The sequence below is a fragment of the Hippocampus guttulatus genome, chromosome 5, assembly GCF_054856545.1.
Source record: "Hippocampus guttulatus isolate MCC_2025c chromosome 5, RoL_Hgut_1.0, whole genome shotgun sequence".
In the NCBI taxonomy this organism is placed as follows: domain Eukaryota; kingdom Metazoa; phylum Chordata; class Actinopteri; order Syngnathiformes; family Syngnathidae; genus Hippocampus; species Hippocampus guttulatus.
Genome location: NC_141265.1, coordinates 21,182,531 through 21,194,719, shown reverse-complemented (window position 1 = coordinate 21,194,719; position 12,189 = coordinate 21,182,531). Strand labels below are relative to the sequence as shown.

At 44.8% G+C, this 12,189-nt stretch overlaps 2 protein-coding genes across 3 annotated transcripts in view; both read left to right on the top strand.

Annotated features, from left to right (window-relative positions):
* The window catches only part of zfr (zinc finger RNA binding protein), a 29,853-nt gene extending 27,171 nt beyond the window's left edge, over window positions 1–2,682 (top strand). For both annotated transcript variants that reach the window (XM_086110757.1, XM_086110756.1), the window contains exon 20: window positions 1,761–2,682. In XM_086110757.1, the coding sequence (XP_085966883.1) occupies window positions 1,761–1,946 (186 nt within the window). In that variant the 3' untranslated portion in view covers window positions 1,947–2,682. The remainder of the gene's footprint in view (window positions 1–1,760) is intronic.
* A 4,408-nt stretch (window positions 2,683–7,090) lies between these two features.
* On the top strand, window positions 7,091–8,915 carry ankrd34bb (ankyrin repeat domain 34Bb). The gene is made up of 2 exons (XM_086110790.1): window positions 7,091–7,293; window positions 7,370–8,915. Exons 1-2 carry the CDS (start codon window positions 7,091–7,093, stop codon window positions 8,712–8,714), a joined length of 1,548 nt encoding a protein of 515 aa, XP_085966916.1. The 3' UTR covers window positions 8,715–8,915.
* The last annotated feature ends 3,274 nt before the right edge of the window (window positions 8,916–12,189 follow it).

Below are 12,189 nucleotides of genomic sequence, written 5' to 3'. Positions count from 1 at the left end.
AAAACGCTTGAAATTAGGGCGAAGTGATGAATCCTCTTCAACTCAACTGTATTTCTAGAGCACATTCAAACAGCCATTGCTGCTTACAAAGTGCAACTAACATATATACAACAATAAAGCAATAATCAGTAACAAAGATGGTAGTAGGCACCAAACAGTAAAACTAAGATCAAATCTGAGTCATGCTGAGTCAAATGCCAAAGAATACAAGTGAGTTTTGAGGCAGGTTTTAAAGATGGGCAGCGAGGGGGCTTGCCGAATGTTCAAACCAACCATGTAGTACATACTCAAATTCCAGTGAAGGTGGGATGGCTTGTAAAGCGTAACTAAAAACCGAATACAGTCATTTGCAATGATACAAGATATTTTAATGTTATTGAGTTTTTCCCAGAAAATTCTCATTTTTAATTTGATGGGGAAAGGTGCACCACTTTGAACACCTGATTGAGCAAATAATCATACAGTTTAGCAACAGCTTTTCTCAACGTACAGTACAAGGAATTTGGCAATTTCATCGTTTGCGGTCCATAATATCAAAAGATTCTGAGAAATCTTTGGAGGCAAACGGCAAGGCTGAAAATCAATCTCCAAGCCAGCGAGTGGCACTGCATTCAAAAATTGGCAACATTGGGTTTGGGCCCCCCCCCCCCCCCCCCCCTTTGAATGTCCTACTTTTGCGAGGTTCTTGGCACTCCAGAGACTTCAGTTACCTTCTGACTGCTCTTCAGTGGCTTTTCAACCGTTGCTCTCTTTATTATGATGCATTTACCTTTTTAGATGTATTTTTACCAGAACAAACTCCATTGCCTCCCTTAAGGCGTACCCATTTGTAACATGATTATACTTGGCTCTATTTTATATTGGCATTGTTTTTCTTCCTTTCGAAAAGGCACTCGGCAATTTTAATGCTTGTAATGGAGGGGCGGGGCCTTCTTTTTCCTGATGTTACACATTGTCAGAGTTTTTCTCGGACAAAGTTAAAGAAATGTCTCGGCACGCAGGGAAAATTGTCTTCAATATCGACGGAAGCGGATCTCTGAGAGCGAACGACGGTTTAGTTGCTCCACGATCACACTCAGAGCCCCGCCCTCCGCGAGTTCGACCTTTTATTGTAACAGATGCAAAACACTGCCCCCGATAGTTGCATGCCGCACACCCGGTCCGGCCCCTCGGTCGTGATTGGTTACGTGTGTTTAAGCTTTGAACCACCAGTACGTTGGCGCCTTTCTGTCTGGTCGACATCGAATCAACATGTTGCAGACTGCGGATGGCCAATGTCGCCTGGGCGCAACGGGTGTTCTCGAATCGTCTTTTGTTGTTCAACCGCTGTTCCCGAATTATTCATTCCCCTTTGTGACCGCGTCTAGCCCTCTCTCCTCTGATCGCCCACCTACGGTGACGTGCTAATTGTGGACTTCAACAGCCCTCCAGCCAGGTGGCCGGCGCCTTTGTGCACAGGCATTTGGGGGTGCTGGATACGTGCCCGAATTAAATGAAACTTTAAACATGATACAATTTTGCTCATAGATTCCTCAAACACACATACAGCACATTTGACAATAAAGTTGTATCCAATCCAATTTATCCATGAACACTTATGGCCAGCTCGCCAATGTGAAGTGACTGCCGAGTCATTTTCCTTTCAGCGCAACTGTTGAAACTGCTCTCAGAATAACATCAAACAGATAGGAGAGCCGGCATGCTAAACAAACTCAAAGTCCTAAATGGGTGTATGTGTCTTCTTGTCTCTGTCTCTACAGTTTGCACTGAGGCTGTTGGCATTCCGTCATATTCATAAAGTTTTGGGCATGGACCCTCTTCCGCAGACGAACCCTCGTTTCGCTGTCAACAACAGCAGCCGCAAGCGTCGCCACGAGAACAGCGACGGGGCAGATAGCTTTGAGGGCGAAGGCAAAAAGGATAAGAAGGATTACGAGACTTTGTAAGCGTCAGTCGAAACCGGCGAGAAGACAAAAGCCGTACTCACCGGTTTAGATTGGAGTCCACCATCACCTGTGCGTCATGGCTTTGCTCCAACGTCAAGCTTTCTTTTTGTAGTTTTTGTTATTAAGCTATAGATGCGCCAGTGTATTTGCAGCCTCACTTGTAATAGAGAAACAAAACAGTGGTTGTGTATTGGTTTTAGTTGTAGCTTTCTTAATTGTTGGGTTCACCCTGTTTTTTTTTTTTTAACCTTAAAAAGTTAAATTATTACATTTTGTGATATTGTCAAGTGTCGGTGACATTGGCTTTCTTAACAATCCGTTGTTACTTTCCTCGCTTGCTTTTGGTTTGGTGGAGAAATAATATGGTTTACTCTATTGTTCGTTTTGTTCCAAGATGTGTTTTTTGCTGCTGCGACGTATTAATCTGGCCACGTAACACATCTAAAATAGGGAATTGCGTGTATAATCTCAAATGGATGAAAGAAGGCTGTTATAAGTGGTAAACATGGTTCTAATCTTAATGCATCCCATGTTGGAATTGGAATTGTTTTCCTTGAAGAAGTTGGTCTTGCTGCCCTTTTGTCTTGCCTAGGTGCTACATTCAATGCTGGAAGTAGCACAACCCCTGCTTGGAAAAGGAAGGATGCTCATATCCTGTACATCTGTTTGACATGTTACGAACACTTGTTGACGTGCAATTCCAGCAGCACAATAAACTCATTTCCAGATCAAAGAACTGTGTGCTTTTTTTGGGCGAGGGGGGGCACTGTCTCTGACATAGTATAGTAAGGCGTTTTTAGCCTGAAAAAAACGACTTAGTATAGTATGACGTTTTTAGCCCAAAAAAAACCCCGACATAGTATAGTAAGGCGTTTTTAGCCGAAAAATACGACATGGTATAGTATGGCGTTTTTAGCTGAAAAAAAAACGACCATGTTCGTAAGGCATTTTAGCCCGAAAAAAACAACATAGTATAGTATGGCGTTTTTAGCCCAAAAAAAACGACATAGTATAGTATGGCGTTTTTAGCCGAAAAATACGACATGGTATAGTATGGCGTTTTTAGCTGAAAAATACGACATGGTATAGTAAGGCGTTTTTAGCCCGAAAATAATGACATAGTATAGGATGGCGTTTTTAGCAGAAAAAAAACGACATAGTATAGTATGGCGTTATTAGCCCAAAAGAAAACGACATAGTAGTAACTACTATGTCATTTTTTTGTGTCGACATAATGACACACTGTGTTGATACTGTACTGATACTGTGTCGCTGACCACTGCCACCTGCTGGACCTTCAAAATCCCTGCAGCCAACCCACTTGACAGACTGAACAAACAGAATCTGCACCATACAACGTGACAATAAAAACTTCGTATTCTATTTGTGGTTGTCTTTGCCCTCCTGGGGCATTTCAAAATAAGATGTGTAAGTCAATGTTCACACCGACCTGCATGTATTGTGAAACAGCAAATGTTTAATTCAAAGAGACACTCGGAGAACTGGAGCAAATAAGGTAATACATCATTTATGGTAACAATGTCATGGCGTTTCAGCAGATTGCGAATGTATTTTAAAGAGTTTGATGCTGTCGCCATGTGTTCCAATAGCGACCAGAAGTTAGCACACCTCCGTAGCCAAATGCCTAAGTGGTGTGTTCATATGGTCCATACTTGACATCCCAATGACTTGTTAATGTTCCTGAAATGTATTTGATGCACATGTTTTTTGAATGAAACTTGAACGATTTAAACATTCTGGCCTCTAGATGGTCAAACGAAAACAATAAATAGTCAATATTTATACATAATGTTCTTACAGCAGTTTTGGGGAAGGTCACCTCATCTGTCATGAGGGATAATTTAGAGTGCTTAGTTCAAGGACGCCCTGCGATTGGCTGGCAACTGGTTCAGGGTGTCCCCCGCCTACTGCCCGAAGACGGCTGGGATAGGCTCCGACACCCCCCGCGACCCTAGTGAGGATTAAGCGGTTCGGAAAATGGACGGTTGGACAGTTCAAGGACCACAAAAACGTTGGTTGGCATGTTAATTTTTAGATATCAGGACTGTACAATTAAAAAAAAGACATAACCACTTCCGGGCGGCCCGGTGGTCGAGTGGTTAGCACGTTGACTTCACAGTGCAGAGATCCCGGGTTCAATTCCAGCTATGGCCTTCCTGTGTGGAGTTTGCATGTTCTCTCCGTGATTGCGTGGGTTTTCTCCAGGTCCCCCACATTCCAAAAACATGCATGGCAGGCTGATTGAACACTCAAAATTGTCCCTAGGTGTGAGTGTGGCGCGAATGGTCGTTCGTTTCTGTGTGCCTTGCGATTGGCTGGCAACCGATTCAGGGTGTCCCCACCAACTGCCCGAAGACAGCTGGGATCGGCTCCGGCACCCCCCGCGACCCTAGTTAGGATCAAGCGGGTCGGAAAATGAATGCATGAATGAATAACCACTTCCCTCGACCAGAGTATTCACAGATATAAACGTAAACCCATTTGTCCAGCCAATGAACAACAACCCAAAGCATACCAGCAAATCTACAACAGAGTTGCTGACGGGAGAAAAGGAAACAAAGAAGATTTTTCAGTGTGAGTGCTGACCTCAAACTAATGAAATCCTGTGGTGTGATGATGGGCGCAGTGTGTCAGCAAACGCCTGCCGGTTTCAATGGACGGAAGCAACATTGTAAAGGCACGTTTACAAAGTGAGAGACTGACCATGTTGTAAAGACAAGAATGAGCTCAAGAGGCAGCAGTGGATGGCTTCCTCAGGACCATCCAGGTGCATTTGAGCAAGGCACCAAAGCCCCCACCACCTTTCCTATTCTTTACCTTATTGTTGCATTTAGGTCGTTCCAGTAAATTAATCATGCAATATGTACACCCACTCATTGTCAAGTCTGGAATACACACTTTGATAAGGACTTGAGAGAGGATATTTTTTGAAAAAGATATTCCTTTTCTAGCTGTTCCTGTTTTTAACATTAGCTTTTTTAACATGGTAACAGTCACGGATGACGTGCTCCGCAAGACTTGACTGAAACAAGCCTTGAACTTTCCTGTGACGTGAGAGGCGCCTTTTGTTCTACCTCACAATCGTCAGTGTGAACAGCTGGAGGTGGAGAGAAGTGAGTTGTACGTGCGCACATGCTTTACCAAAGACCAATTTCATTACCGTGTTTTGTTCACAATGCGATGTGCTGTCATTGGCTGCACGCCTCCCACTCTGTGACATATATCACTCTCGGCTGCCTCCTTTCAGCAGTTTCTCCGATGCCTGGGTCGCTGCTCACCCTGCTGGATTCTCCTGAGATCCGATGCTGACAACTACCTGAGCCAGTGAGAGGCAACCCGCATTGATCACATTCAAGAATGATGTTCTTGAAGGTACGGTAGGTCTAAAGCAGTAGCGGACTCTCACAATTGTGTGTTACATCTGTGTTCTATTTATTGTCAGTGATCACTTCATCCAAGTGTATCCACTTTTTCTGCTATGAATCATCAGCACGGACATTTTCTCATCACATCATTTTACCTGCTTCACACCGCAGCTCTAAGAATAGACGAGGCAACGGTATTTATATTTGTTTCATTGAAGTGATAAAAAGTTCGGGAACGACATTTCACTATTGCCTCCCTCGATCATTAGGTATGCTGTTTGTGTCAGGGGTGGATCAAGGCCTGGCCTGGCCCCTTCAATGAAACATGGATGGGGGCATGAATGTCATCCTGCACAAAACAAAAAAAAGCTCCGGTCCTTCAAAATGCATCAGTGAAAGGCTTGTTTCATGTTGAGATCAAATGTCATTAACAGAACCTTGCATGGATATGTGCATTTTGATGACAGTACTGTATAGTAACTTTGATCAAACATTTGACATCATGAAACATTTGATGTCTTTCAAGAACCAAGACAATCTTTTCGTTAAGTATCAATAATAGTATCACTTCATTTCCAACATCTGTATTTTGATTGATTTATACATGTTGACAGCTTTAAAGAATAGCTTTCAAGGTATGGGTCATATAGTGGTTCACGTTGCTGTCTCTCACATGTGATTAAATCCCGCGACCATATAGTGTGTGGATGAGAATGTCAGCAGTTGTCTGACCTTATGTGCGTCTGATTGACTGGTGACCAATTCAGGGCATGGGCAGGTTTTAGTCCTAGTCAGACTTTGTGGAGAATAGTTAATGCACGACCACACAAGTAACTAATTAACTTGGTTCTTATTTACGGGTGTGGTAAATACAAGATTATAGTACCGGTAATTGCAAGAGAGGAGTAGGGGATATAGCAACTTACTTGCTACCCAGAAGACATACCGTATTGGCCCGAATATAAGACGGCCCTGATTATAAGACGACCCCCTCTTTTTCAAGACTCAAGTTTGAAAAAAGACTTTTTGAACACCAAATTCATTTTTATACAGAAAATAATTACAGCACATCTGAAACAAATGATTATAACAATATATTTGAGAGAAAAAGCATGTTATTTTGCCTCATTCAAATCTAAAGTGCAATCACATTCGTAAATTAATGGCTTCTGGTTTTTGAAATTTAAATTACATCATTACTTCTCCTCAGCTGCCGGTTAACCTGGCTGATCTTCGACCCACTTTTCTCCAGATTGTCACTACGTTTCTCCATTTTCTGTTATCTCTTCAATTATTTTCTTCTCTTTTCCTTCTTACCGCTATTTTTTTATTTTTCTTCTTCATGCTACCGCTATTTATATTTTTATTCTTCGTGGCAGGGGTTCACTTTGGCATGGGGAGTCAAGTTCAGCATTCGCTTCATTGATATCTGGCGTCATCTAGCGTCAATGCAAAAAACACCGTCTTATATTCGGGCCAATATGGTAATAGCCATTCTCGACTTTGGATTCCCCCCTTTGCCATCTAGCGTCGTGAATGGGTATACTGTCTAGACCCCGAATATAAGACGACCCCACTTTTTCGGTCTTATTTCAATGCAAAAAACCCCGTCTTATATTCGGGCCAATACGGTAAATGAAAACAACCTTACAGCTTTATTATTATTTTTTTGCAGATTATCCTGTGCTGTGAGCACCTATGGATGAGTGAACGACCTGTTGTTAAGGATGCTGACTGTAAATTTTAGGCAGCAGAACAATGGATGAGTCAACAGAGGTACGAACAGATTGCAATTCTCTGCTGAAGGCCGTCTATCTGAGTCGCCTGCGTCTGACTCGGCTGCTTCTGGAGGGAGGGGCTTACGTCAACGAGAGCAATGAAAATGGCGAGACACCACTCATGGTGGCTTGCAAGACACGTCACTCTGATACGCAGAGTGTGCCCAGACACAAAATGGTCCAGTAAGTACCTGTTATCCGCGAAATCCTAATTCTAAATGCATGCATTATTGTTCACCGTTGTCTTTGAAAACAACAGATACCTCCTGGAAAACGGTGCCGATCCAAACATTCAAGACAAGAGTGGGAAAACTGCTTTGATCCATGCGTGCCTTGGACAGGATGGAACTGAAGTCCTGTCCCTCCTGCTGAGCAGCGGTGCCGATCCAACTCTGGAGGACCACTCCGGTTTGTCCGCGCTCATTTATGCCGTTAATTCAGGTAACAGAGGAGTCCTCAAGATCCTCCTGGATGCTTGTAAAGCTAAAGGAAAGGAGGTCATCATCATCACCACCACCAAGCTACCATCAGGCCATCAGAAAACAAAGCAGTACCTAAATGTCCCTCCACCCTCCGACCTGGAGGAGCAACCGCATTGCGCACCAACCTGCCCGTCTCCGTTTGACATCCGACAACGTGGTCCTCATCCTAGTCCATTCATTGTTCGCAATGTGGACAAGCGTCTTCATCTCCAGAGATTACACTCACAGCAATGGGTGAAAAATGCACCCCTGCTTCTTCCGAAGGACCAGACTTCGTTGCTGGCAGAGGAGCAAGTACATTTGCCACCGGAGGAGGTCTCATCTTTAAGAGGCCTCAACTTCCATCAGCCTCCGGCTGTTTCGCACCACCATAGCATGGACATGAAAGATGGACTCCTGAAAGCACTGGACAACATGTCGGGGAATGACAACAAAGGGCAAGGTGTCAGAGGCTTTGCTCGAAAGATGTCCTATGACAGTGCTGCAAGCGCAAAGCATTCCACTTCGCACCCTAACTTGCATCAAGAAAACAATCTCCCGTTTACCCATGAATCCAATCCCGCCGATGAAGATACACCCGATGGTCTCCGCCAGTTCAATATTTCCAGTCTGCAAAACGTTATTCATTGCCGTAACATTGGCGTGGACCATTACAGTTCAGATTCTCAGTTGCCACAGTTTAGCAACAAAGACAAAAGCTCAAACTACCTGACAAAGGGACCGGACAGGCCCAAGTTGACAAACAGCAGGTCCTCCACTCTTTCAGGATCCAGAGAGTCTCTGGATAGTTCTGTCCAAAAACGAATCGCCGCTGGCCTCGAACGAAGAGGCTCGGGGGCCCTTCTCCAGGATCACATCTCCTCCACTCGGCCAGGCTATCTCCCCCCTCTGAACATGCATGCTCCCATTCCAGATATCGGTGGCAACTCTGTCACTGTGTGCCCACTGACTACAACTAGCAAAACATTCAATACTCTTTCCAAAGGATCGAAGCCTGTTATGGCCTGTGCGCCTATTTTCGCACAGGTCATGAAAGCCAGTCCAATACTTTGGAGGCGCCACTCCATGCAGAGTGAGCAGATTAAGCAGCTGTCCAACTTTGAAGAAAAACTGGACCACTAAGCAGTTTTTAGTTTGGTTGTGCAATTGCTCTGATTGGTCTTTCACTTTTCTCTCAGCTTCTGTATTCCTTGTTTTTCACCCATCTGCAGCTCTCTGGCGATACCTCGTCTGCACGGGCCAAACCCCACCTCAAACTGACCTTATGTTCAAAGCGAGTCATAGTTTCAATAAATCAATGCAATTGCACACACCTGGGCAACAAAAGGCACCCGTGACCTGTCAGTCAAATGCCACATTGATTTTGATGACATAAATGGGCTCAAAACAAAGAGTGCCATCATCTTGTCATTGTCCAGATGTAAATATACAGAAATAGTCTCCTGACTTGAAGCGGATAGAGTGTGCTTTTGTTACACACCAGAAGGGGAGACGGAAAGAAAAACTAGAAAGAGGCTGCGTGATTGCATGGAAAAGAACCACAAAAGAATGCCAAACTTTTGTTGATGGCAATGGGTCACAGGTTTGATGCAGTTACTGCAAGCTCAAAGTATAAGCAACTAAGGACTGCAAAGCGGACTTTTGTCTGTTTCAATAATTTGCTCAGCTAAAAAACAACAACAAAAAAAACTACCGGTAACCTCTTAACCCTTTCATGCACCCTGTAACCTGATAACATGATAAGCTGTCCACTGTATTAACTGCTGTCTCTGAAAGGGTAAAATGAATGCTTATAAGATAAGAAAACCTTTATTATTCTCGCAATGGAGAAATTCCCAATTCACAGCAGCAAAGTTATGAAAGGAAGAAGTAGAACAACAAAATATAGGAGCTGCTGGAAAGGCAGCCACTCTCGCGGCGCCATTTTGAAGTAAAAAATAACAAAATCTGGTACTTTTGTGCAGGTGCAATGTTTAATTCTGCTCTTGTATTGGGTAAGATCATATAATACAAATGGTTAGAAAGTTGTGGCTGGTCAGTGTATAGGTTTTTTTGCTATTAAGAGATTTTTTTTCTGAATTATTTTTAACTGTTGAGCTAATGATTATTATATATATAAAAATTCCTCGTCTCACCCCCCCTCGGGTGGTGTCCGTCCCTCATTCAGCTCGGGTCCTCTACCAGAGGCCAGGAAGCTTGAGGGTTCTGCGCAGTATCCTTGCTGTTCCCAGCACTGCACATTTCTGGACTGAGATGTCCGATGTTGTTCCCGGGATCTGTTGCAACCTCTCATCTAGTTTGGGGGTCACTGCCCCGAGTGCTCCGACCACCACAGGCACGATTGTCACCTTTACCTTCCAGGCTCTCTCCAGCTCCTCCCTGAGCCCTTGGTATTTCTCGAGTTTCTCGTGTTCCTTCTTTCCGATGTTTCCATCACTTGGGACCGCTACATCCACTACAACGGCTTTCCTCTGCCCTTTATCTATGATCACGATATCTGGTTGGTTCGCCATTACCATCTGGTCAGTCTGGATCTGGAAGTCCCACAGGATCTTCGCTCTGTCATTCTCCAACACCTTCGGAGGTGTTTCCCATTTTGACCTTGGGGTTTCCAGTCCATACTCCGCACAGATGTTTCGGTAGACTATGCCAGCCACCTGGTTATGGCGTTCCATGTAGGCTTTCCCTGCCAGCATCTTACACCCTGCAGTTATGTGTTGGATCGTCTCAGGTGCCTCTTTGCACAACCTACACCTTGGGTCTTGTCTGGTGTCGTATATCTGGGCCTCAATGGCTCTGGTGCTCAGGGCCTGCTCCTGAGCAGCCATGATGAGTGCCTCTGTGCTGTCCTTCAGGCCAGCCCTCTCTAGCCACTGATAGGACTTCTTGAGATCGGCCACTTCAGTTAGGGTCCGGTGGTACATCCCGTGTAGTGGCTTGTCCTCCCATGATGGTCCCTCTTCCAGCATCTCATTCTCTGTTCCCCATTGTCTGAGACATTCTCTGAGTACGTCATCCGTTGGAGCCTTCTCCTTGATGTATTCATGGAGCTTGGATGTTTCATCCTGGACAGTGGCTCTCACACTCACTAGTCCCCGGCCTCCTTCCTTTCGGCTTGCGTACAGTCTCAGGGTGCTGGATTTGGGATGGAACCCTCCATGCACGGTTAGGAGCTTTCGGGTCTTAACGTCCGTGGTCTGAATCTCTTCCTTTGGCCACCTTATTATTCCTGCAGGGTATCTGATCACTGGCAGGGCATAGCTGTTTATTGCCCGGGTCTTATTCTTGCCATTGAGCTGGCTTCTTAGGACTTGCCTCACTCGCTGGAGGTATTTGGCCGTAGCCGCTTTCCTTGTTGCCAGTTCGAGGTTGCCATTGGCTTGTGGTATACCGAGGTACTTGTAGCTGTCCTCAATGTCTGCTATTGTTCCTTCAGGGAGTGAGACCCCTTCAGTGCGGACTACCTTTCCTCTCTTAGTCACCATCCGACTACATTTCTCAAGCCCGAATGACATCCCGATGTCGCTGCTGTAGATCCTGGTTGTGTGGATCAGGGAGTCTATGTCCCTTTCGCTCTTAGCATACAGCTTTATGTCATCCATGTAGAGGAGGTGACTGATTGTAGCTCCATTTCTGAGGCGGTATCCATAGCCTGTCTTGGTGATTTATATATATATATATATATAAAATAGTTTTCAGTGGTTGCTTGATTCATTTCTGCCTTCTCAAGGAATCCCTGTGAAGCATCTCAAATTTGGGCATTAAAAGGTGAATTTAGTTCAATAGTAGTTATTAACAAGTGTTGAAAGACTGCCAAAATATTAGTTAAGTTTCAAAGACTTAAAGTCTTTCCAGTGGACACATTTAAACATTTTGCAGCTGATCTTTATGTATTTTATACAATTTAGGCAAAAAGTGTATTTTAAAAAACTGACTGAATTTGTACACCACAGTGGTTTGTTGTATTTCAATGGAATTGGCATTTGACTGACAAAAATAACTAATGTTAGAGAACCAAAGGTCCACGTTATGGAATCTGGAATACACCGAGTATTTCATCCATCCATCCATTTTCCACCGCTTTCGGGTCGCGGGGGCAGCAGCTTTAGGAGGCAAGCCCAGACTTCCCTCTCCCCAGCCACTTCTTTGAGCTCTTCCTGGCGGATCCCGAGGCATTCCCATGCCAGCTGGGTGACAGTCTCTCCAGCGTATCCTGGGTCATCCCCGGGGTCTCCTGCCAGTGGGACATGCCCGGAACACCTCACCAGGGAGGCGTCCAGGAGGCATCCTAATTAGTTGCCCGAGCCACCTCATCTGGCTCCTCTCGATGTGGAGGAGAAGCGACTCTACTCTGAGCCTCTCCCGGATGACCGAGCTTCTCACCTTATCTCTAAGGGAGAGCCCGGACACCCTGCAGAGAAAACTCATTTCGGCCGCTTGTATCCGGGATATCGTTCTTTCGGTCACGACCCATAGCTTGTGACCATAGATGAGGGTTGGGACGTAGATCGACCGGTAAATTGAGAGCTTTGTCCTTTCACTCAGCTCCTTCTTTACCACGACAGACCGATACAACGTCCGCATCACAGCAGACGCT

Bases quoted from the DNA above. Each gene is read 5' to 3' on its own strand.
- ankrd34bb (XM_086110790.1), top strand. From the start codon at position 7,091: ATGGATGAGTCAACAGAGGTACGAACAGATTGCAATTCTCTGCTGAAG. The intron at 7,294-7,369 runs GTAAGTACCTGT...TGAAAACAACAG, and splicing joins CCCAGACACAAAATGGTCCA to ATACCTCCTGGAAAACGGTG.